Below are 25,971 nucleotides of genomic sequence, written 5' to 3' on the forward strand. Positions count from 1 at the left end.
CAGCAGATGTCTGCCAATCAATCTTATCAGCACCGAGCATGCTCAGTTTAGCCGGTAGGGACAGGTCCGGGTGACTTAATGTAGCAGCAAAGGTAGTAGGTGAAGGATCAGATATATAATCGCAGACCTGGAAGAGACAAAATATGAGGGACGTGGGTGTGCGGCGGAGATAGAAAAAGGCAGACGGTGATCTGAATAAAATGTCACGGAGTGAGAGACGGAGTGACTTCAGACGCGAGTTGGACAGACAGGGAGTGAGTCAGTGTCATTTTGCTTTTGGAGAGTATGTGTGGCGTTATGAGTGACTGGTCTGGTGGAGAAGTGGATGGCCGGAAGGTTCGGCGTCTATGTGGAGGAAGTTGTTCTATAAAAGTAACATTAGTCACATTCAGATTAGACTATACTGAACTGTCAGATAGGCCATGTGGGTCTTTTCTCCCTTCTCAACAAACAACCTTAAAACCACCTATTAAAACCACCTATTTTTATAGGTGGTTTTAAGGTTGTTTGGTAATTTTTACAAGAGTTACCCATAAAATGTGGTCTGATATACAGTATATGTATATAGTATTTATTTTAGTAATAAAAAGCAACCTGTCTACTGTTTTGTCAGCATAGACCATTTTTGTCTCGCCTAAATTTTTAAAAAAGAGTTTCTGTTGTCAAATAAATTTTTTTTTTTTTTTTTAATCTGATCAATATTAATTGCCATAATAGTTTCAAAATAAGTAAATAAATAAATAAAAATAAGGTCGAACAGAAGATTGCAATCTTACAGACTGATTAAAAAAGGACAATTTTAGGTAAAATATCAAGGTGTCAAGTGTTAGGTTAGATAAAACAGAATTCCTAGAGTTTAAGGTGGTTTTAAGGTTGTTTGTGGATTTCTTGTAAAATCACTAATGAAATGTGGTCTGATCTATGTGTATATATTATTTATCTTAGTAATAATAATAATAATAAACAGTCTGTTTAATTAATAAGCAGTTTAAGGTTAGGTAAAACAGAATGCCAATGATTAGAATTTAATAGGTGGTTTTAAGGTTGTTTGTAGATTTATCATAAAATTACCTATAAAATGTGGTCTGATATGTATGTACAGTATATATTATTTATCTTATTATTAATAATAAAAAACAGTATATTTAATTAATAACCTGTAATAGGTTACCTTAAAACAGAATGCCTTTGATTACCAAATGTCTAGAGATTAATAGGTGGTTTTAAGGTGTTTTTTTGGATTTCTTCTAAAATTACTAATAAAATGTGGTCTGATCTATATGTATATATTATTTATCTTAGTAACAATAATAAAAAACAGTCAGTTTAATTAATAACCAGTGTTAGGTTAGGTAAAACAGAATGCCTATAATTACTGAATGCCTAGAGTTTAATAGGTGGTTTTAAGGTTGTTTGTGGATTGCTCATTAAATTACTTATCAGATGTGGTCTGATCTATATGTATATATTATTTATCTTAGTAATAATAATAAAAACAGTCTGTTTAATTAATAAGCAGTGTTGGGTTAGGTAAAACAGAACGCCTATGATTACCGAATGCCTAGAGTTTAAGGTGGTTTTAAGGTTGTTTGAAGATTTCTGCTCATAAAAGGTGTCCATAAACATTTGGTGACTTGTCTCTTCACACTGGCCTCTGTGTTGCAACAGAGGTAGTCCTTTCAGTAATAGTTAACCAAAGAACCGTCACACATGTCCCACTGATGAACCTATCCAAATATGTTTTAGTGCAATATCGATGCTTGACATTGGAAGGCCAGTGGTAGCTCAGCGCTTACGATACTAGACCAGTAACTGGAAGGTTACCACTGATGGGGCCTTCAAATCCTTAAATTTACTTTACGTCAGTATAAGGACCAACAGCTCCCTCTTACCTCTGCAGATATTCCCATTGTCCGGCTCAAATCCAGCTTTGCAGGTGCATCCCCCGATGGGCACCATCCACTCTCCATCTCCGTTGCAGTACAGTTTGATAGGCACGTCAGCCTCCTCAGAGTTCGGGATGCATGAGCCACGTGCAATCACCAGCGACGTGCTCTCAGCACCGGTGGTGGTCTCGGGGAAGACTGCAAAGTTCTGCACCACGCTCGGGCACTTCTTATAAAAGACCCGGACAGACAGCAACGACATGCAGGCGCCGTAGTCCTGGAACGCTAGGTAGAACCCGTTTTTGGAGAGCGGCCCGAAGCTGCGCACCTCGGTGTTGACCTTCATGAGGCGGCCACCGAAGTCCACCTGCGAGAAGCTCTCGTCTGCAGCGATGGTGTCCACCTTCAGGTAGGGCGCTTCTGTCCAGAAGGTGGCACCCTTGGTGGCGATCACCTGGTCGCTCTCGTAGTAGTACAGGTTGAAGGTTTCCTTGCACGAGCCGGGGACTCGAGGAATGCTGCTGCAGTCGCGTACTGTGAAGCGCATCTCCACGTAGACTCGCTGTGCGGCGCGGCGACGGATGAAGGTGGTCACCAGCCAGTTGTTCTGGCTCGATTCGAACACGTTGCACACTTGGTAGGTGCGGATGGTGTTCAGGTTCTCGTCATAGCCGCTTACCTCCTCCCACTGTTAGGACAAATCAAATAATGATGTATTAGGTTAGGTAAAACAGAATGCCTGTGATTATCGAACGCCTAAAGTTAGGTGGTTTTAAGGTTGTTTGTAGATTTCTCATACAATTACTTATAAAATGTCGTCTAATGTATATGCATATATTATTTATCTTAGCAATATAAAAAAAAATTAGTCTGTTTAATTAATAACCAGTGTTAGTTTAAGTAAAAAAAAAAATGCCTATGATTACTGGATGCCTAAAGTTTAAGGTGGTTTTAAGGTTGTTTGTGGATTTCTCATAAGATTACGAATGAATTGTGGTCTGATCTATGTGTATATATTATTTATCTTAGTAATCATAAAAAAAACAGTTTTTTTAATTAATAATTAGGTTAGGTAACACAAATAATTATCTTAGTAATACAAAAAAAAAAAATTCTGTTTAATTAATTACCAGTCTTAGGTTAGGTAAAACAGAATGCCTATGATTACCAAATGCCTAGAGTTTAAGGTGGTTTTTAAGGTTGTAAAATGACCTATACAACGTGGTCTGATCAGTATGTATATATTATACAGTATATTTTAGTAATAATAATGATAATAATTAGGGCTGTCAAACGATTAAAATTTTTAATCGCGATTAATCTCAGAATTTCATATAGTTAATCGCGATTAATCGCATTAAAAAAAATCTGTGTAAATGTTATAGAAAACAAGGATTTTTAAGTGAAATGTTACAATTAAAATGGTGAACACATTTTATGCTAAATGTACTGATGTTAAAAACTGCTGGGACAAGAGAAAACTGTAAGGGAGTTTATTCACTCACATACTAGGCAGTAAATGTCAGATTGTAGGTTAGAATTTCTCCATCAGCAAACATTGTAGATCAGCGGTGCTTTAGGTGGGATAAGGCGTAGTTATTGTATCAGACTTGTCTGTGGTTGTATCGTGACGATGGTTTGATGGACGTTTCTACACGAAGTGAGTGTGTTTTGACCCTTTGGGGCTTCCATAGTTCATGAACTAACGTGCTCGACTCAGCTTTCCGGTATTCGGTACAGAAGAAGAAGTTAATTAAGTGTAATAAAGTGTTCTGCTCCCGACAACTTGTGAATATAGCGTGTATTTATTTCTTTATTATGCAAGTGCATCACTACCACGATCGGTTACATTATGTTAACAAACCGCAAATGAAAAACGGTGGCAAGTCCGACATTAAAACGTTTGTTCTACCAGTCAAGTGTCAACATGAACTAGAATTTGCGTTAATGGCACTAATTTTTTTAATCGCGTTAAATTGAGGTCGCGTTAATGCGTTATTATCGCGTTAACTTCGACAGCCCTAATAATAATTTATAATAATAATAATAAAAACAATTCTGTTTAATTAACACAGTAAAACGAATGCCTGTGATTACTGAACGAGTTTAAGGTGGTTTCAAGGTTGTTTGTAGATTTCTCATACAATTACTTATAAAATGTGGTCTGATCCATATGTATATATTATTTAGTTTGTTTAATTAATAACCAGTGTTGGGTTAGGTAAAACAGAATGCCTATGATTACTGAACGCCTAGAGTTTAAGGTGGTTTCAAGGTTGTTTGTGTATTTCTCATAAAATTACTTGGTCTGATCTATATATATATATTATTTAGTCTGTTTAATTAATAACCAACAACAATTGTACATTTTGTGTCTGTCACAACCCAGACTTGATATACGAGCACCTCTGAGCTTACGATCTTCGATCAAGGCGAGTTGCTCTTTGAAAACCAGACTTCACACTGCGAAATATCAGCTCATGTGAATTATGCCTTAATCAAAGCAAATTTTATAGGAGCTTGGAAGAATAATTGTGAAGATATTTCAAGCTGGAACAGGCTACACGGACATTTATTAGCATCTTGGTGGTAATCACTCAAAACTGGTCTGACCAGTCTCGCAAAGATCAAACAAATGAATGTTAAAGAAGCAGAACAAAAACCCTGGGCAACTGTAGCACCAAAATCTGAAGTGTTTTGTGGGGTATTTGTGTCCATGGACTTTGTTTATTGTTTGTTCCACACCTCCCTTGTCTCCGCCCCTGCTTCTTGATTGGTCCTCACCTTCATCGTGATCATCTGTTCCCTATTGTGTAACCACTGTCTTGTTTATAAGTTACCCATGATCAACCTGCTCAGGTTGAGGACTGTTGGAGTAAACCTCCTTGTTGTAGCTTGCTTAAATGACCTTGATATCCATGCTCATGGTTGTAGCCTGACCTTGAGATCTATGTTCTTTGTTAGCTAGCCTTAGTCCATGTGCCTTGTTCTAGCCTAACCTCAGTAGAATCTTAGTCTTAGTCCTAGAGTCTATCTTGTCATTGTCCTTGTCTTGGTGCCTTCCATGGTGTCTTGCCCCTCATGTTCTTGTTAGCTTAGCTTTAGCGTTAGCTTAGGATCTGCTCTTTTTTTGCTTAGTACATTTCAGAGGTCATATCAGTTTAGGGATTAATTATGAACATTCCCAAGTCCTAGTTAGCATTTAGCGTTAGCATAGCTGGTTGCTTAGCATTAGCCGTTAGCCTGTTTGGTATGTTTTGTATTTCAAAAACTTGTATATAGTTCTCTGCCAAGTTATCCACCTCTGATGGGAATACTAGTGTAACAAACGAGTGTTTGAGGGGTCGAGCGCTAACCTAGTACGTTGGCAAGAAGGTCTGGCATGCAATCAAGATTCCAGTTTGTCTTGAATGTTTAATTCGTTTAAGAAGTCACAGAAGTTCATCCTCACCAAACTAGTCAAGTCGTGTCTTTATGAACTTTGCTTTGTGCACAGGGACTGAAAATAACCCTAATGAACCCATTGCTACAAATGTAAATAAGTTTAGCTAACAATTGCCATGGAAACCTTGGAGTAACTGGTTCAGCATGGCAATGGATGGCCTCCTACCTGGAAGGGCGCTCTTACCAAGTGTCATGGAGGGGATCTATATCCCCTCTTTAATGCATTCTTTCAACCGGTGTTCCTCAGGGCTCTGTACTTGGCCCACTTCTATTCTTTATTTACACCTGCTCTCTTGGTAAGATCATAGCCTCCCATAGCTTCTCTTACCACTTTTATGCAGATGATACTCAACTCATTCTGTCATTTCCTTTTTCAGACACAAGTCTCAGCTCGCATCTCAGCATGTCTGCGAGATATCTTACAATAGATGTCGGCTCATCATCTAAAACTCACAGCAATCTCAGCAAGACAGAGCTATTACTCATTCCTGGAGATCAATTCCTGGAGTCGTCTCTCTTGATGACTCCCAGATCAGACCATCTGATAATGGTTTAGTCCTGGATAACCAGCTGACCTTCTCTTCTCATGTAGCCAACATGACAAGATTGTGCCGGTTCCTCCTCTACGACGTCAGAAGGATTTGGACATTTCTCCCCATGGAAGCCACTCAGATTCTGGTCCAGTCAGTTGTAATCTCACAGCTGGACTACTGCAACTGCTTCCTGGCAGGTGCTCCCATGTCCACTATTAAACCCTCCCAACTGGTTCAAAATGCAGCTGCTCGCCTGGTTTTTAACCAACCTAAACACCACCACATCACCCCACTGCTGTGTTCTCTTTACTGGCTTCCAGTTTAAAACACTGATGCTCACCTACAAAGCCAACAATGGACTAGCCCCAAGCTACCTCCGAGGTCTAATCAAACCCCGCTCTGTACCACACAACCTCCGAGCCACTGGTCTCGCCCGACTTGATCCTACACCCAGGACTCAAGGAAGACAAGCATCAAGGCTCTTCTCTGTACTGGCACCCAAGTGGTGAAACGAGCTTCCCTTGTCTGTCTGAACATCTGAGTCTCTCCTTTATCACCTCTTTACTAAGCACTTAATCTGACTTGTACTTATTACTAACACACCTTTGGTTCTAACAAGGTTTCAGCAGATTTGTGTTCTTGAACTGCTGTCTACTTAATCTACAGTAAGGTATGTTCACTATGGAAGCACTTCTGTAGGTCGCTCTGGATAAGAGCATCTGCTAAATGCCGTAAATGTAAATGAAATTCTTCATTTCGCCTCATTATGGCTATTGTGGACATGGTTAGCATTTATAACACAACTTGGATGTCCAACTGTACTGTTTGGTTATTTACTTTAAGTATTTTGGACTTAGCTACTCTGTTTTAGCTATTGATCTGCATCCGACATCTAAGAAGCTACAAGTTACCTCACACCCGGACCAACATTTAAAAACACTTAGCATTTACCACCACATTCTGTTAACAGTATTTTCATTTTTGCTGAACTAGCAGACTTTCGTGTTATTGGCTCGCTTCCAATTTGACCATACGCGGCCTGTCACTGACCGGGCGCATTAGCAACATCGGTGTGTAACAAATTCATGATAATACGCTCTCAGATTAAAATTAGCAACCACCGTTTAAGAGTATGCCAGCAATCAGGATCCACAGAGCTATCGTGTTTTATATATATAACCACCTCCTTGTTTTTACACTCCATTTTATCAGCTCCACTTACCATATAGAAGCACTTTATAGCTCTACAATTACTGACTGTAGTCCATCTGTTTCTCTGCATGCTTTGTTAGCCTTCTTTCATGCTGATCTTCAATGGTCAGGACTCTCCCAGGACCACTACAGAGCAGGTATTATTTGGGTGGTGGATCATTCTCAGCACTGCATTGACACTGACATGGTGGTGGTGTGTTAGTGCGTGTTGTGCTGGTATGAGTAGATCAGACACAGCAGCACTGCTGGAGTTTTTAAACACCTCACTGTCACTGCTGGACTGAGAATAGTCCACCAACCAAAAATATGCGGCCAACAGCGCCCCGTGGGCAGCGTCCTGTGACCACTGATGAAGGTCTAGAAGATGACCAACTCAAACAGCAGCAATAGATGAGCGATCGTCTCTGACTTTACATCTACAAGGTGGACCAACTAGGTAGGAGTGTCTAATAGAGTGGACAGTGAGTGGACACGGTATTTAAAAACTCCAGCAGCGCTGCTGTGTCTGATCCACTCATACCAGCACAACACACACTAACACACCACCACCATGTCAGTGTCAGTTCAGTGCTGAGAATGATCCACCACCCAAATAATACCTGCTCTGTGGTGGTCCTGTGAGAGTCCTGGCCATTGAAAAGCAAGGTGAAAGCAGGTTAAGAAGGTATGTATAGAAACAGATGGACTATAGTTAGTAATTGTAGAACTACAAAGTGCTCCTATATGGTAAGAGGAGCTGATAAAATGCACAAGGAGGTGCTTTTAATGTTATGGCTTATCGGTGTACATACATAAATAAATAATAAATTTTAAACAGTGAATAATAAAGCTGTGAGAACAAAGGGTTCAATCCTGAAATCATCCTACCTACTGCGAAGCATGGTGGTGGGAGCATCATGATTTGAAACTACTTTGCTGCAAGGCCATAATTACAATGTTCTGTATATTAAGGGGACATCCCACCCCCCAAACATTTGATATGTGCATAATGTATCCCAACCGACCCCCCCCCCCTCCCCCCAACATAATGTTGTAAAAATAACAATATTCCAGTCATGAGCTTGGCGTGCTGTTAGGATTCGATGTTTTACAATGCCAGGATGCACCCCCCCCCCCCCCCCCCCGCTACATTTGGTCCCCTTCTCCATGTTCAATTATTGGCTATGACCTTGTGTTATTGCTTACAATATCAGGTCATTACAGACCACTTTAGGAAACACAAACAAAGCAAAGTACTGGGATGTTAAAAGTGTAAATTAGGAGAAAAATAATCCATTATGCATTCACTATGGTAAAATCAGGACTCGTCAATATCCAAAAGTGAGAAAACAACTTATAAAAATCGACTCGGATATCATCAAGCTTCACAGAGGCATCCAAAAACAAAGAAGACAAGGTGTCAACAGTGAGGATGGATGATAACTCATAGAAACGCTGCAAAGACACTGAATTATATCATGCTGAAAGATTCCAAATGAGCCTAATGGAAAATCAATACCCACGACAACGTAAACAAATGCTGAGCTAATTACATAAATAGGAAAAAATCTACTTTGAGAGAGTAAAAAAGACCTGTCAAATAGCAAATGGAGTTTTCTTAGATAATGGAGTGGATCTGGTTTTATTGATAAAGCAGTAGTGTAGCCTCGTACTTGTGAGAACGTGGAGGGTGAAACTAATATGCAGGATGTCTAACAAAAGTCAAACAATACTGCAGCAAAATATCTCGCAAACAGAACAATAAATAAAGAAAAATGAAACCAAAAAGAGGGTCTTGGCAACATAATTGCAGCACAATGCACAACCATCAAGGCGAGTAGGAAATGTGAAGGAAAGGGGTGAAAACTGGATTATCAATGCGACAGCTACTCAGTCCACCAAAGCATAATCCACCTTTTAGAAAGAAAAAGAGCACATCCAGAGAACTCAAAGCACAATGGCGGACAGCCGTTCTCACACTTGATGCTACCGGTGCCCAGAGGCAATGAAAAGCCACCAGCTGTTGCTAGCCGCCGCCAAAAGAACAAGCAGAAATGAACGCTGAGCCTTAGGTAGCCCTGCATACCAGCAATGTAGATAGAGACATTAGATTCAAGGAATTGGATGGCAGGTAGATGTGTCTGCGTGGGTTTCCTCTAGGAGCTCCGGTTTCCTCCCACAGTCCAAAAACATGCAAGTAAGGTGAATAATAAAATAGATATTAGGGTTAGGGTTATTATTATTAGTAGTAGTAGTAGTATCATTATCATGTGACGCAGTGAAGCGCATCAAAAATGGGTGCCTCGGTGTTGCAGAGGTAAAACACGCTAGCACATCAGAGCTGGGATTTTGAATACATCATATCGAATCTCAGGCCCTGGTTGGGACAGTAAAAAAGACCTGGAATGCTGATTCACCTGACCACAATACACGTTTCCACTGTGTGACGGTCCATCCTAGATGCCTCCGAGCCCAGAGAAGTCGACGCCGCTTGTGGACATGGTTAACATAAGGCTTCTTTTTTGCAGAGTAAAGTTTTAAGTGGCATTTGTGCATGTAACTCTGTATTGTAGTGCTTGACAAAGGTTTGCCAAAGTAATCCCTCACCCATGTGGTCATATCAGCTATTGTTGAGAGACGGTTTGCACTGAAATTCCTCCTGATTCCTTCAATGGTTTAATGATATTATGCACTGTAGAGGGAGAAATATGCAAATCCCTTCCAATCTTTGTTTGAGGTTCATTGTTTTAAACTTTTCAATCATTTTCTCACACATTTGTGGACAAACTGGAGATCATCTTTTTGGAATCACATCATTATTTAGTTTTAACCTCATTACTAGCCCTAAATTGCCCCCGTCCCAACTTTTTTTGGAATGTGTTGCAGGCCTGAAATTCAGGAATGGATGTTTATTAACAAATGAAATGAAGTTGAGCAGACAAAACATGAAATATCTTGGGTTCAAACTGTCTGCAATTTTTCATATTGTCCCAACTCTTACTGATTTGTGGTTGTAATTTAGGTCTCGTGAATTAAACCAGCGTTGACAGTCAATACTGGGGAAAAGTTCAGCAGCAGTACGTTTTTAGCAATTCATTTGTGTTTGGCTTATGATAAGTGCTACAAATTTGTCATCGTGTCAGTTTGTTAATTTAGTCCCGTGTCTCAAAAATGAAGACGGATCGTCCATTTACTCCCTATATCAGTTAAAGGCAGTCTGAGGACTTAGATGGAAAGGCTGGACCATTAACCTCCCACCTCCCACCTAATACATCATTTCGGAAGGTTAAAACTGTAGAAAATGGAAAACCTTTTTTTATTTATTAAGAATCGCACAAACAAGCCTTGTTGTTGTGTAATAAAGCATTTACGCATGTGTAATAACAATGTAATAACTACAAATCCATAAAAAGCTAATTATCTTTGCTTTTAAATAGGAAATTAGAAATGGAATGAAAAAAACTCGAATGAGAATTGAATTGGGGGATGTGTGTCACAGTGATGAATGGCTTTGCAGGAATCCCGAGCCCAAATGAAGGCCCATTTTTTTCCTTCTTCATCACCCTCCGTCCCAAAATTTGTCTTCACCTCCTCCCTCCTCGCCTCTCCCTGCTCATGCTAATTTATCAATATTAGATGGAGCTGTCCGATGGCATAGCCATTAATCCAGTGAAGTCTGAGACCCAGAGGCCGCCAGTCTGGGGAGCGTCTTCCCTCCGTCTGCTCCAACGACTGCCATCGCTCACCAATCCCACGATACAAACACACACTCAAACACTTTTTTTTTATCACAGATCAGCTTGTGTGTTACATATAAACGATACGTATAAACATGTCGTTGTGTATTTTCATTTATTTAAATTAGGCGTATGACATTTAAGTTCTACAATTACTGACTGTAGTCCATCTGTTTCTCTGCATGCTTTTTTAGCCTGCTTTCACCCTGTTCTTCAATGGTCAGGACTCTCCCAGGACCACCCCAGAGCAGGTATTATTTAGGTAGTGGACCATTCTCAGCACTGCAGTGACACTGACATGGTGGTGGACACAGCAGCGCTGCTGGAGTTTTTAAATCATCTATTGCTACTGTTTGAGTTGGTCATCTTGGAGATCTTCATCAGTGGTCACAGGGGTGCTGTTGGCTGGATATCTTTGGTTGGTGGATTATTCTCAGTCCAGCAGTGACAGTGAGGTGTTTAAAAATTCCAGCAGCACTGCTGTGTCTTATCCACTCATACCAGCACAACACACACTAACACACCACCACCATGTCAGTGTCACTGCAGTGCAGAGTCCTGACCATTGAGGAACAGCATGAAAGGGGGCTAACAAAGCATGTAGAGAAACAGATGGACTACAGTCAGTAATTGTAGAAGACATAGTCCATGAAGACATAGTTTGACATTTGGTTTTAGGAACTCACAGTAGCCTCCTATGGAAGCTTTCAGGTTTAGCATTTTTTAGATATTATATTTAGCACTAAAATGTAAATAAAATGTGTGTACAGCTTCTGAAAACATCACAGTTGACTGTGTGTGTTTGTTTGTGTGTTTGTGTGTGTGTGTGTGTGTGTGTGTGAGAGAGTGTGTGAGAGTAGACAGAGAGTATGTAGACAACCATCAGCCCTTATCTTTGGTGCTTTCATTAAGGTTGCTTTCATGGTCACAGATCCACTGCTGGAACAAGAGTGTGTGTGTTTGTGTGTGTGAGTTTGTGTGTGTGTGTGTGTGTGTGTGTGTTGTTTCTATTGTCTGTCTTGAGTGTAATGCCAAGGCCACTTGCACTGTTAAGCACTTATTTTGAACCAACTAAACTATCACACCCACCCACACCATAAACTGTCCTTGCCTTTCACACAGACCTCTTGAAAGCATACAACACACAAATGGCAAACGCAGACTGGCCATTAATCTGAATATTCATGATGCCCTGACATTTACAAGTGAAATGTGCATCTACAGTTCAGGTCAACAGCTTTATACAAGTAAAAAAAAGTACATCGCTTGTGAAGGAAAGAAAAGGACAAAGAGAAGGAAAAGGGAAGAAAGAAAAAAAAAACAATAAAGGTAGGAACAATAGACAAGGAAGGAAGGAATGAAAGGGAGGGAGGGAGGAAGGAAAAGAATAAAAGGTAAGAAGGGAAGGGAAAGGAAAGGACGGAAGGGAGGGAAAGAAAAGGAAGGAATGAAAAAAAAAGGAAGGTAGGGAAGAGGGAGGAAAGGAACAATAGAAGAATAAAAAGAACAGACGGAAGAAAGGAAGGAAAAAGAAAGGAAAGAAAAGGTAAGAAAAAAGAAGAAAAGTAGAAAGGGAAGGGAAAAGAAGGAAGGAAGGAAGGAAGGGAGGGAGGGAGGAAGGAAAGGGAAAGAGAAAAAAGAAAGGAAGGAAGGAAAGAGAGAAAAAGAAAGGAAAGAAATGCTAAGAAAAAAGAAGAAATGTAGAAAGGGAAGGGAAAAGAAGAAGGGAGGGAGGAAGTAAAAGGAAAGAGGGAAAAACAAAAGGGAGAAAGGAAATGAAGACAAAAGAAGGAAGGAAGGAAGGAAAAGTAAAGGAGGTTAAAAGAAAACAAGGAAGGAGGGAAGGAAGGAATAAAAAAAGGAAAGAAAAACAACAAAAAGAAAGGAAGAGAGAAAGCACAGAAAATGGAAATAAAGACAGAGGAAGGAGGGAAGAGGAAAAAAGACAAAAGATGGATGGATGGATGGATGGATGGAAGGAAGGAAGGAAGGGAAAAGAAAAGAGGAAGGAAGGAAGAGAAAAGAAAAGAGGAAGGAAGGAAAGAAAAGGAGAGAAAGACAAAGGAAGAAAAGAAAAGGAAAGAAAGACAAAGCAATGGAAGAAAAGGAAAGAAAGACAAAGGAATGGAAGAAAAGGAAAGAAAAGAAAGACGGAGGAAGAAAGAAAAAGGAAAGAAAGATAAAAGAAGGAAATAAAGACGGAGGAAAAAAGGAAAGACGAAGGAAGGAAAAAGGGAAAAGGAAAGAAAGATGAAGAAAGGAAGGGAAGATGGATGGATGGCAGGCAGATAGGCAGGCAGATAGATAGGCAGGCAGACAGGCAGACAGACAGATAGATAGATAGATAGATAGGCAAAATAAGAAAAGACGGAAAGGGAAAGAGAAAAAAGAAGGAAGAGAGGAAAAGGAAATAAAAAAGGAAAGAATGAAAGGTAGCAAGGGAAGAGAAGGAAGGAAGGAGGGAAGTGAAGAAGGTAAAGGAGGAAAAAATAAAGGCGGGGACTGAAGGATGGAAAATAAAGAAAGAAAAAAAAGAAGGAAGAAAGGGAGGAAGGAAGAAAGGGAGGAAGGAAGGAATAGAAGGATTGAGGGAAAGAAGGAAGGGAAGGGCTTTGCCATAAGTTAGAAGCTGTGGAACATTGTCCACAGTCAAGCAAGCAACATGACTAACAAGAAAAAACAGTAAAGGACATTTGTGACAATCATTGAATATCATTTAAAAGCCCTTGATGCAAATGACTTAAGACTTTAATAGCAGCTGTGTCGACTGTCATAGTATCGTTGAGCTCTGTTTTTAAGAGGTACAGATTGGCCTCTAATAAGTCTTAGTTCCCACCCACTTTTGAACCAGTATAACCATCTGGGCCCTACAAGATGACGGTTCCGCTGCCGTTCACCCGACAGCTCTGTTAACAAATCTGTCTGGTGGCTCCTAGGTCCTGGCCATTTATTATATGAGCACTTGTACGTGTGTGTTCTGGGGTTTGATATGTAATACAGGCGTCGGGGGGGCGTGCATAACGTGACACGCTATTGGAGATGCTCTGGTAAAATATGCACCAACATGATCGCTGTCATCATTCCCGATCTGCTCCGCCGTTCGTCCGTGAGTCAGCGCATCGAGGCATTATTACACTCGGAGATGTAGGAGTCGGGCCGGAGAGAGACGGACATGAAAGAGACAATAAGAGGACGGAAAAAAACTAAAAAGAGACAAAAGGCGACAGGGAGACACAAGCTGCATTGATTCGGAAATGCCTGCACCCTGCAATTAGGGGTGTTATGTTTCATTTTGACCAGACACCCATTGTCAGTGCTGAAGGAAGTCCTTATAAGTCCTTGTAAGTGTCACATGGTAACGGCCCCACCAGTGGCCTGCACAGAGCTCTGACCTGACCTCACCTTGAATCCTCTTTTGACTGAATGGGCACAAATTCTCACAGACACATTTCAGATTCTTATGGAAAGCCTGTATACAGTTACCCCTACCCTAACCGACACGTGTAGCCGTCAACCGCTTCTTTTCACCCGCAAGAGGCGGGTTCACATATAACAAGTCATGTAGTGATCTCTATTGTTCCCCGTCTCTGTGCAGGTAGCATCAGCCAGCCGGCTGAGGCCCGCCCACCCTCAGACACAGCCAATCATGTCTACGTAGAAGCTCGGCCGATAGCAGATCTGAGATTGGTGCTTATGACAGGTGAGCATTGTGAGCATTGTTTGCACAGCACACACAAGGGATTTTTTGGGTCGTTTCCCAAATATAATGTGTAACTGCACTAGTTTTATGGTAGTGCACTAGTTGGCATACTATTCAGAATAGTGTGTGATTTGGGACAGCCCACTGCAACTATGACCCAACATAGGTACTTATAAGCTGCATGGGTCCTACTTTTTTTCTTATTGGACACTGGTGCAGTGGGTTATCTTTGTCTGTAAGAAGTTTGGCATGTTCTTCCCTATGTCTGCATTCAGTGGCTTAAGAAGAACTGACTTGAAATTTCTCAAATACATATGATGTTACCCTGTCTGGGTGTTTGCCTGCCTTGCACCCAGTGGTTCTAGGTGGTCCACCACGACCCTGATCAGGAGGAAGTATTTAAGGAAAATACCAAACTCTCTGCAAAGTCTAAAGAATCGCTCAGCTGTCCTTTAAATGTGATGCAGTAGAAAATAATAAACAAATTATTGTTAATAATAATAATAATAATAAATTAATAATAATAAAAGTAATAATAAATAAAATATAAAAATAGATATAAATGTTTAATAATAATAATAAGAAGAAGAATAAGAATAATAGCAATAATATTAATAATATAATAATAATAAATAAATAAGTAAATAAAAGATAAAAATAAATATAAATGTTAATAATAATAATAATAATAATAATAAATAAAAGATAAAAATAGATATAAATAATAATAATAATAATAATAATAATAAATAAAAGATAAAAATAATTATAAATGTTAATAATAATAATAAAAATAAATTAAAGATAAAAATAGATATAAATAATGATAATAATAATAATAATAACAATAAAATAATAAATTAAACAATAATAATAATAATAATAAATTAAAGATAATAATAGTAATAATAATAACAACAACAACAACAACAACAACAACAATAATAATAATTAAAGATAAAAATAATAATAAATGATGACCTGCCAGATAAAAAGTGTTTTATGCGATTAAATTCAACCAACACCAATGCCGTGGGGAAAAAAAAGAAAATAATTGTAATAACAATAATAATAATAATAATAATAACAACAATAATAATAATAGGTGTGCTTCATATGCTTCATATGCATGGTCAGCTTATATCCCCACCAGATAGAATGTGATTTATGTGATTGAATCCAACCAACACCAGTGCTTTGGAGAAAAAATAATAATAAAATAAATAAAACGGCCTTGCTTTAGTATTTTTCTTTTCAAAGTGGTTCAAAGGTTGTATCTTACTAAAATGTTTTTGCAGGATGCAATAATGTTTTTGCTGCAGTCAGCTGTTTTAAAGAGGCACATTAAGGATTCAGGGGAAACTTTTTCGAGTATTAGTTACTTTAGAAAGTTTATATATGTGGATCAGAAAGAGTAGAAGAAAACAAAAGCTGAGGTATCGGGGACGTGGATGCAAATTTGGTAATAAAACCAAATACCGGTGTAAGTATATACCGAAGAGGAGAAAAAAATCCCTTATAAGCAAAGAAGTGAAAAGGTTCATTGAGGAACTCATCAAGCCAAATCAAACCGCAACCCCGAGCTGAGTGAATTTCAGCCTATTCGTATATTACGACAAATTCAATATCTGTTCAATTTTTGACCATGAAATGGAGTTTAAATGAGAAAATTATTGCTGGGAGGCACCAGACCGGGCCGCCGCTATTCAACACCGGTGTGGAACGGCGGTGAATAAAAACTACTCATGCAGACTGCTGGGTGTGTGATGCAGGGTGAATAAGGTACTGAACCTTGTTTTCGCAGTTCATTCATTCTGTCACAGCTAGTGGAGTTGGTGCTGGACAGCAAGATTTGTCCTTGGTACCCAGGTTTCTAGGTTTCTATCACCTCCAATGACAAAAAATGTGGTTTTAAAGACAATCTGGCATCCCAAATAACCAATTAAAGCAATAGAAACACTGTTTTACCATTGGTTGCCATGTCTTGTTAAGATAATCCATGAGGTCAAATAATGACACAGCGATTCATTCGTGGTCTGTTTTGCTACCGGTCTATCATATCCAGGGTCGTGGTGGGTGCAATTCACAGGGCGAAAGTTAGGAAACACCCTGGACAGGTTGCCAGTCCATCACAGAACACAGGGCACACACATACTCCCCTAGGGCAATTTTTGTATCTCCGGTTAACCTGACGTAAACCCGAGCATCCAGTGGAAACCCACTTGTACACGGAGAAAAAGGACCGGGGACGCTCCACCTGGGAATTAAACCCAGGACCCTCTTGCAATGAGGTGACAGTGCTACCCACCGAGCCACTGTGCCCTACTAATGAGACAATGATACAAATACAAAGTTTAATCTTTTCAGTTTTGTGTTTTACCCTTGCTGTACCCCTGGTCTGGGTCGTGCTGGGTACAATTTCCCCAAAAGCAGTGGGCACAATTAAGTAACACACCATGGACAGGATGCCAATCAATGTACAAGCTTATTTCTTGTTTATGTGCCTGTTAAAGTTTCTTGATTTTAGCCACTCAGGTGGGGCAGCGGTAAAATACACTAGCACACCAGAGCTGGGCCTGGGCGGCAACATCGACAATGATTGGCTGTTGTTCACAGGGTGGGACGAGCCGGACCAGGGTTCCTCATAACTGGTGCAATTACGACCTCTGCTGGCTGATTGATTGGGAATAATGCTGATCAGGGTGTGTCTCTCCGTGCACAAAGCTGATCTGCATATGAACTCGCCTCATGCGGGTGAAAAGATGCAGTCGGTAATGCACACGTGTCGGAGGGGGCGTGTGTCAGTCACACTTATAATTATGACTGAACACAATTTGTGAGAAACTGAGGGTTAAGGACAACAATGGGGGCCCGGGCTTGAACCGGCAACCTTTTATTACTAGTCTAGTACCTATTGGAAACTCATCCAATCATCATACAAACTCACTCTCTCACTCACTGTCTTAACCGCTTATCCAATTAGGATAGTCGTGGAAGGGTTCTGGAGCCTATCCCAGCTTTTCAATGGGCGCAAGGCACACAGTAACGACCTGGATGGGGCGCCAGTCCATTACAGGGCAGACACACATACACACACACACACACACACACACACATAAACACACTCATTCACATATAGGGCAATTCAGTGTCTCCAATTAACCTGACTGCATGTTTTTGGACTGTGGGAGGAAACCGGAGCTCCCGGAGGAAACCCGCACAGTCACGGAGAGAACGGACCCCCCCTCCCCCCCGGGGGATCAAACCCAGGACCTTCTTGTTGTGAGGAGACAGTGCGACCCACAAAGCCACTGCTGGCTGATTGATGGGGTGATCAGGGTGTGTCTCTCTGTGCACAAAGCTGATCCGCATATGAACTCGCCTCGTGCAGGTGAAAAGTGGCAGTCGGTACTGCACACGTGTCGGAGGGGGCGTGTGTCGGAAAGGACCGGTACCGCCCCGCCTGGGGATCGAACCTAGGACCTTCTTGTTGTGAGGCAACAGTTCTACCCACCAAGCCACTGCTGGCTGATTGATGGGGAATAATGCTGATCAGGATGTGTCTCTCTGTGCACAAAGCTGATCCGCATATGAACTTGCCTCGTGCAGGTGAAAAGTGGCAGTCGGTACTGCACACGTGTCGGAAGCCGCCCCGCCTGGGGATCGAACCCAGGTCCTTCTTGTTGTGAGGCGACAGTGCTACCCACCGAGCCACCGTTGAGGATCGAACCCTGATTTTTAAGACCCTGGTGATGATGAACCTTAAAAATACTGTACAGCCTGCAAGTACAAGATATGAGCCAAGACATACGCAACAAACAACATGTTTACCATGTTGTCATGGTTCCTAACAAGTTTCCGGCTTGTATTAGTGATGCTTACAGTATTTATGACACAACCCGGGAGTATTCGAGCCTCCAGTATTCTGCAGGTCAGAATAGTTCAAATGGAGCATTATATTTATCCATATATCTGTGCTAAAACGTTGCTTTGTAAGAAAATCCGACTACTATCTTTTTTTCTGGTGATTTGAGGTGAGTGAAGACGGATCAGAAAGCGCTGCCCGATGCCTGTGGGCGTCGAGCGAGTCATCCCGGCACAAAGGAAAGAGTCGGCGAGAGACGGAGAGTGAAAGTGCAGTCGCCAGAGCTAGACCGAGTCTGCGGAGTTGAAGGTAAAGTTTAAAAGGAAGCAGAATAAAGACGGTAAGGAAAAAAAAAACAGTCCCAGGAGGTGAGATAGTGCAGGAGAAGCTACAGAGTGTGTATGTGTGTAACAGAGACATGCTGGGCTCTGAACCATAGCTGACGTTACTGGCCATTATTTTACCTTTTCTGGTTCACTTTTCATTCAGCAGGACTTTATTTCTGTTCCTCTTCTCTGGTGTACTGCTGGCATGCAAGCCGTGTATTCAGTAAAGTCCAGTTTACTGAATACACATGGCAACACGCAAACTCTTTCTCAATTCCATGTGCATACGCATTAAACGGTGGCGATATAAGAATTTCATATACAGTTTAATATACTATGTTTAAACCAATAAGCGACTGTCGGTTTTAATCAAAGTTCTTCAGCTTCCCAAAACCAGGTGTAAACAAGCTATTGTTGTTGTTATTATTATTACTATTATTTTTATTATTTTTATTATTTTATTATTATTATTATTATTATTATTATTATTTCTATTATTTTATTATTATTATTTTATTATTATTATTATTTTATTATTTTTATTATTTTATTATTTTATTATTATTTTATTATATTATTATTATTATTTATTTTTTCTATTATAGTTATTATTACTATTTTTATTATAATATTATTATTATTATTTTTATTTTATTATTATTATTATTATTATTGTTATTATTATTCATTATTTTTATTATTATATTATTTTCATTATTTTTATTTCTATTATTATTACTATATTATTATTATTATTATTATTTTATTAATATTATATTATTATCCCTGTTTGGATACGCGGTTAGGAAAGTGAGTGAGAATCATGGTTTGTGAATTTAATCTAATTTAACATTACTTTAGTTATATATTAAAACTTGGGATGTTCTTTTTTTTTTTTTTTTTGTTAACAGATTTCACTCTGTTTTCAGAGCTTTGGAAGTCAGAACCAGCAAGACTCAAGTTTCTGATCCAGTCAGTGTATGATGTCCTCCCAAGCCCATCCAACCTGCATTGCTGGGGGCTAGCAGAAACACCAGTCTGTCCACTGTGCACGGGTCGAGGCTCCCTAGAGCACATCTTAAGCTGCTGCCCTAAAGCCCTGGGAGAGGGGAGGTACACTTGGCGCCATGACCAGGTGCTGAAGGCAGTAGCTGATGCCATCTGTACTGGAATCCAGCAGAGGAAACATCAGCTCCCAGCAAGGCACAACATCACCTTCATCAGGGCAGGAGAGAAACCTCAGGCAGCACACAAGGTCTCGACTGGGCTATTAGCCACAGCCCATGACTGGCAGTTGAAAGTGGACCTTGGGAGGCAGCTGAAGTTCCCAGAGCACATTGCAAGGACGTTACTCAGGCCTGAGTCCACTAAGCAAGTAGTGCTGCTGGAGCTTACAGTCCCCTGGGAAGACCGGATGGAGGAGGCCCATGAGCGTAAGAAGGCCAAATACCTGGAGCTGGTAGAGGCCTGTAGAGAGAGTGGCTGGCGAGCCCGCTGCGACCCAATTGAGGTGGGCTGCAGGGGTTTCCTGGGGCAATCTGTGCACCGGGCATTCAAGCTCCTTGGCATAAATGGGTTGCTAGAACGAAGAGCCACCAGAAACATCAGTGAGGCTGCCGAAAAAGCCTCAAGGTGGCTGTGGATCAAGAGGGGAGATGTATGGAGTAGCGCGCTGCTTGGACACAAACCGGGGACTGATCACCCTCGGTTGGGTCGCCCAGGTGAGGGTGTCTGATGATTAAAGACCCGAAACACCCAATGACCCTGGGTTCATCACTGACGATGTGTCCAAGCCGCACCGTCAAGGTGTTTCATAGAACACTTATTGTTTTATACATATTTTTATTATAATATCCATAATAATAATTATTGAAATATAATAATTTATTATAATCAAAATGAACATATTTTGAACTATTAAAAACTATTCAGGAATGCAAAGTCAGTTAACCTTTTTGTATCTTATGACCAGCCTTGCTGGCCTGGACCAGAATGTTATTGCATATCTTTCAACCAGCACGGCTGACCTGTGGGGGGGCAGTTCCCCCTATATTCACCCATAGGCCACTGCTGCAGGCACATATAATTGACGTCTACAGAAGTGTGTCCTACCTGTAGCTATTTTTAAATTGCCTTTTAGTAATTTATTGGGATTTCTGTAAGCAAGCGTAACATTTTTATTAGATGGATAAAGTTTAATCAATTGCTTTTCTACCCGGCTGTTTTTGAGGAGCTTAGGTAGGTTATATCTGGCAACGCTGGCATCCAAAGGCTTGGAAATATGTTAACACTGTGTTAATTCTGTAGTTCAGATCTTTCTGCTAACCCATTTCTAACCAGTGCATGAAACTGATCATGTAACACAAGCTGTATGCCTTAAACAAAAGTTGTGGCAAAAGTTTGGGGACTGTCCTTGTTCTGTTTTGGCATGATCGTGTCCCTGTGCACAAAGTAAGGTCTATAGGTTTGGCGTGGAGAACCAAGTATAACAACTTCTGGATGAATTCTGGTCCTCAATGTCAGATCTCATAGATGCTTCAAAGGATCTTAGTCCAAAATCTTGTGGAAAGCCTTTCTGAAATACTAATGTCCAGTAAGGTCAAGGTCAGGCTTCCACATACTTCGACCAGATTGTATTAAATAGCTTATTCTACAGTATATACAAGTACAACAATGTTACCAGGTTACCCTATCTACATCCAATGGTTTATGGGTTATAGTAATTCTCATCGCATTGATTACTGCAGTGGCACAGTGGGTAGCACTATGGCCCCACTGCAAAAAGGGCCTGGGGTCTTTTCTGTGTGGAGTTTGCACGTTCTCCCCATGTCTGTTTTCCATGTCTGCTATATGTGTCCATATTGCCGTGACGGATTGACGGTGCATCTTCTCTCTCTCTCTCTCTCTCTCTCTCTCTCTCTCTCTCTCTCTCTCTCTCTCTCTCTCTCTCTCTCTCTCCGTTTACCCAGCTGTGGTTTAACATTAATAATGAATAGTTTCACAGATGGACGGACGCACACACACCTGACTCTGATGGACAGGGGACGCCAGAGACCCTTATTAATGTAGAGATGTCCATTAGCTCAGAATTTCTTTGTCCAAAACACCTGCCCACCACATTACTCTCTCTCACACACATGTACACACTCACACACTCAAGGATGACATTGACCAAGAAAAAACAAACAAAAGAAAAATAAAATGTTGTGAAGGCCAGAACTGTACACTCCAGTTTCCTTCAAACACATGTCTGTTGGTGCATTGGCTACTGTAATTTTTAAGTATATAAATATATAAAAAATAAATACAATGTAAAAAATAAATAAATAATCAAAATAAATAAATAATCTAAATAAATTAATAAATACAAAATAAATCTTTTAAATAAAAAAAATTAACAAAATAAAAATGTTAATAAATAAGTAATGAAACAAAATAAATCATCTACACAAAAACATAGAAAACATAAATTATTACAATAAATAAATAATTGAAAAAAAAAATTCATTTATTTCTTGTTGTTTTCCCTTCCTTCCTTACTTCCTTTAATAATAATAATAATATTAATAATAATAATAATAATAATAATAAATTATAATAATAAATAAAATAATAATAAATATGTAAAAATAAATACAAATGTAAAAAATAAATAAGTAATCAAAATAAATAAATACAAAATAAAAAATAATTAAAAAAAATAAAAAATAAAAATATAAAATAAATAAAAATGTAAATTGAGAAATTAACAAAAATAAAATGTAAATAAATGAATATGTAAAATTAATAAAATGTAACAAAATAAATCATCTACACAAATAAATGCAAAAAAATTAATTAGTAAAAATAAATAACTAATTTAAATAACAATTAATATATAAATAAATAAATAAGAATGTTTTTGAACCTGCCAAGTGACAGAGGTTAAAAATATTTAAACTCGTGCTCTCTCTCTCTCTCTCTCTCTCTCTCTCTCTCTCTCTCTCTCTCTCTCTTTCTTTCTTTCATTTTCTAAAGTCCTCATATCGCATTCTTGTTCTTCTCCGCTGACATTTACTTGGACCTAAGAGATGCGCACACGCCTGCATCTGATTGGCCGCTGCCAGAACACAGCCTCCTCTGTGTCTGTAATTCTCTTTCACGCCTGCTTAGCTTGCCCCTCAACCACGGGTCAAAGGTCAGTCGCCTCTCCAGCAGCCCATATTTAATTCATCAGCCCGGCCGGCCGCGGCGAGCGCGTGTGCGCGTGTATCCGTACGTGAGGGATGGAAGGGATTTGCGAGGAGGATTTAATGAGCGTGGACGTGTTCAGTAAAGCAATAGGGTCTGAGATGGACTGATGAGGAAACAAGTATGTGTGTATGTGTGAGGGAGAGAGAAGAGGATTATGGGAGCACTTTCGACCTCATATGGAACTATGTCTAAACATTATTCGGCCAGAAGTATGAGGACACCCCTCCTATTGGAGTTACTAATGAGTTCAGGTCTTTCAGCCACACACCTTGCCAATAGAAGCATAGAGATGATTGACAGATGTATTTTATTTATTCAACTCTGTGGCAACAGTTTCAGGAAGGTCCTTTTCTGCTCCAGTTTGACTGTACTCCTATATACAAGGCAAAGTTGGTACCTTGCATGCAGTCCTGGCCTCAACACTACTGAAAACCATGGGAAGAAATCAGAACATCAATTGCAGGCCAGGATCCTCTTATCTCAAGGACACAAATTCCTGCAGACACACTTCTGAATGTCATGGAAAGCTTTTCCAGAACAGAATAAGCTGTGACATCTCAGTGTCTAAGTGACTGTCCTTTGGGTGTGTTGCCCTGACCTGAACTCAACATGCCTGGACATGTTACTGATATTTGAAAAAGTCCACAGATTCTGGATGGAGCTGGACTTACTGTGACCCTGGCCAGGATAATTCAGAATATGCTTTTCTAATGCTGCAGTGTTTGTAAGGTTAATACAATAAAGCTACATGTGATCTATAGTTCTTTGGATATCATGTATCAAAAAAATAAAAATAATTATAATAATTATAAAAATAAATAAATATTTTAAAATAAATAAAAATGTAAAAAATAAATAAAAAATAAAAGATGTAAATAAATAAATACCTATGTAAAAATAAATAAAAATGTAAAATTTATTTAAATTAATTAACAATTTACAATAAAAATAAATTATTTTGAAAATTGAATTTATCATGAAATAAATTAATATGTAAATTAATAAATGCATAAATAAAAAATTGTTAATGTGTAAAAAAAAAAAAAATTATGAAAAAATTTAAATAATGTTTGTTTATGTTTTTTTAAACAATGAAGGTGCCTGTGCCTGCTTATTTATTTATTTTTTTATTTTTTTATAATAATAATGTTACATGTGATTTATAGTCCTTCGGATATACTTTCGTATGAAAAACAATAAAATAAAAGGATGATTGATGATGATGATAATAATAATAATAATAGTAATAATAATAATAGTAATAATAATAATATAATAGTAATAATAATAATATAATAGTAATAATAACAATACTACTACTACTACTAATAATAATAATAATAATAATAATAATAATAATAACAATATAATGATAATAATAATAATAAATGAAAATGTAAAACAAGTAAAAAATACAAAATAAATAAATAATTTAAATAAATAAACAGTTAAAATAAATACAAATGTAAACCAATAAATACATAAATAAATAATACAAATATGCAAATATGCAACAAATAAGTAAATATGTCAAAATAATTTAAGTAAATAAATTAAATAGATAAATATTTTAAATATTTTTGCACACATTCCTGCATACACCCCAGCTTATGTTTGTGTCCACATACTTTTGGCCATAGTGTATATAGTGTACGCACACATCCTTATGGAAAAATACCTTGAAACTCAACATCTTTTAAACTCAACGCCACTCCCAGAACCAAGTGACGTTGACTTTTGAGGTACCACTGTACAAGCAACTGAGGGTAAAGGGCTCAATTGAATTATAAATTACTGTAGTCAGCGGTAATCGGATGAGCCCTATATGTGACGTTGGTTCAACATGTCTGATAGATACATGGCTTCTCAATCCCAGTTCTCCACCTGGCTTTTGTTTCTGTAGCACCATTAGCATCCACAGCAGCAAAAGAACCCTCTCACTCTGTGTCGCTTAGACTCTCTCGGCCTGTCGCTTCCGATTTCAGCTACTTCCACTTGCCCTGATGCAACGGGGCATGCGTTTCTATTGTAATGACTGGCAAAAGCTGTAAAATGAATTCTCCCAGAGAGCATGTTCAAGCGTAGGTGTGCTCTCATAACCTAAAAAAAACAAACAAAAAAAAAACCTACAGATCCAAGAGTGCTTAGAGCTATCTGAGCTACGTTGCATCCTTTACACAGGCTGAATGTGGTACAGCTTCGTCTTCTGTGTTTATTTTTGAATAAGCTGCTATGACAGCAGTGTGTGAGTAGGCTGGTGCATGGAACTGTGTTACTGCTCGTCATACTGTGCAAACTGCCGTGAAATTGGTGGATTTTCTCTTGTTTTTGACATCCGTGATGAGCAAGTGAGGAATGCCGACAACGTTAGCAACAAAATGTCTGTAGATATCATTTAGACATGTCTAATCCCATCCTCACCGTCACTTCCACGACGGTCAATGAGAACGGCGGACCAGCAAACCACCTAGGCTCTTCTTCTCATCACCAGTCATTAGGGACGTTGTAGCCTAGTGGTTAAGGTACTAGACTTTTTAGACCTTTTAACAAGTGAATCGGACCCAACACTGACCCTAAACAGGATAAAGCGGCAGTAATACAGACAATGAATGAATGAATACATGTATTGTGTAGAAGCTACATAGGATTGCATTGAGCACATCTTGTCCCAGCTAGTCCAGTCACATGACTTTTGGCAGCTTCCTATGGTACGGACATACAGCTAATTACAGTCTAAATTAAGGTTAAGATGGTTAGATAAGGGTGGCACGGGTGGGTAGCACTGTCGCCTCACAGCAAAAATCCTGGGTTTGATTCCCTGGTGGAACGGTCCTGGATACTGTAGTCCGTCTAGGTATGAGTTTGCCCTGGAATGGAGTGTATGGGGTTGTTCCTGCCTTTCAACAAGTGAATCGGACCCAACACCGACCCTGAATAGGATACAGCGGCAGTAAAACAAACAATGAACGTATAAATGAATGGTTAGATTAATACGTAGATATTAAAATGCATAGCAGCGAATGCCTGTATCTACTACTGTACTAATGTGGGCATGA

At 39.3% G+C, this 25,971-nt stretch overlaps 1 protein-coding gene across 1 annotated transcript in view; it reads right to left on the bottom strand.

Moving 5' to 3' along the window:
* LOC134302822 (ephrin type-B receptor 1-B) overlaps window positions 1-25,971 on the bottom strand; it is a 266,238-nt gene that overhangs the window by 155,329 nt on the left and 84,938 nt on the right. The window contains exon 3 of the mRNA XM_062988035.1: window positions 1,893-2,574. Within this exon, the coding sequence (XP_062844105.1) occupies window positions 1,893-2,574 (682 nt within the window). The remainder of the gene's footprint in view (window positions 1-1,892; window positions 2,575-25,971) is intronic.

This window comes from Trichomycterus rosablanca, chromosome 25 (assembly GCF_030014385.1).
Source record: "Trichomycterus rosablanca isolate fTriRos1 chromosome 25, fTriRos1.hap1, whole genome shotgun sequence".
NCBI classification, from domain to species: domain Eukaryota; kingdom Metazoa; phylum Chordata; class Actinopteri; order Siluriformes; family Trichomycteridae; genus Trichomycterus; species Trichomycterus rosablanca.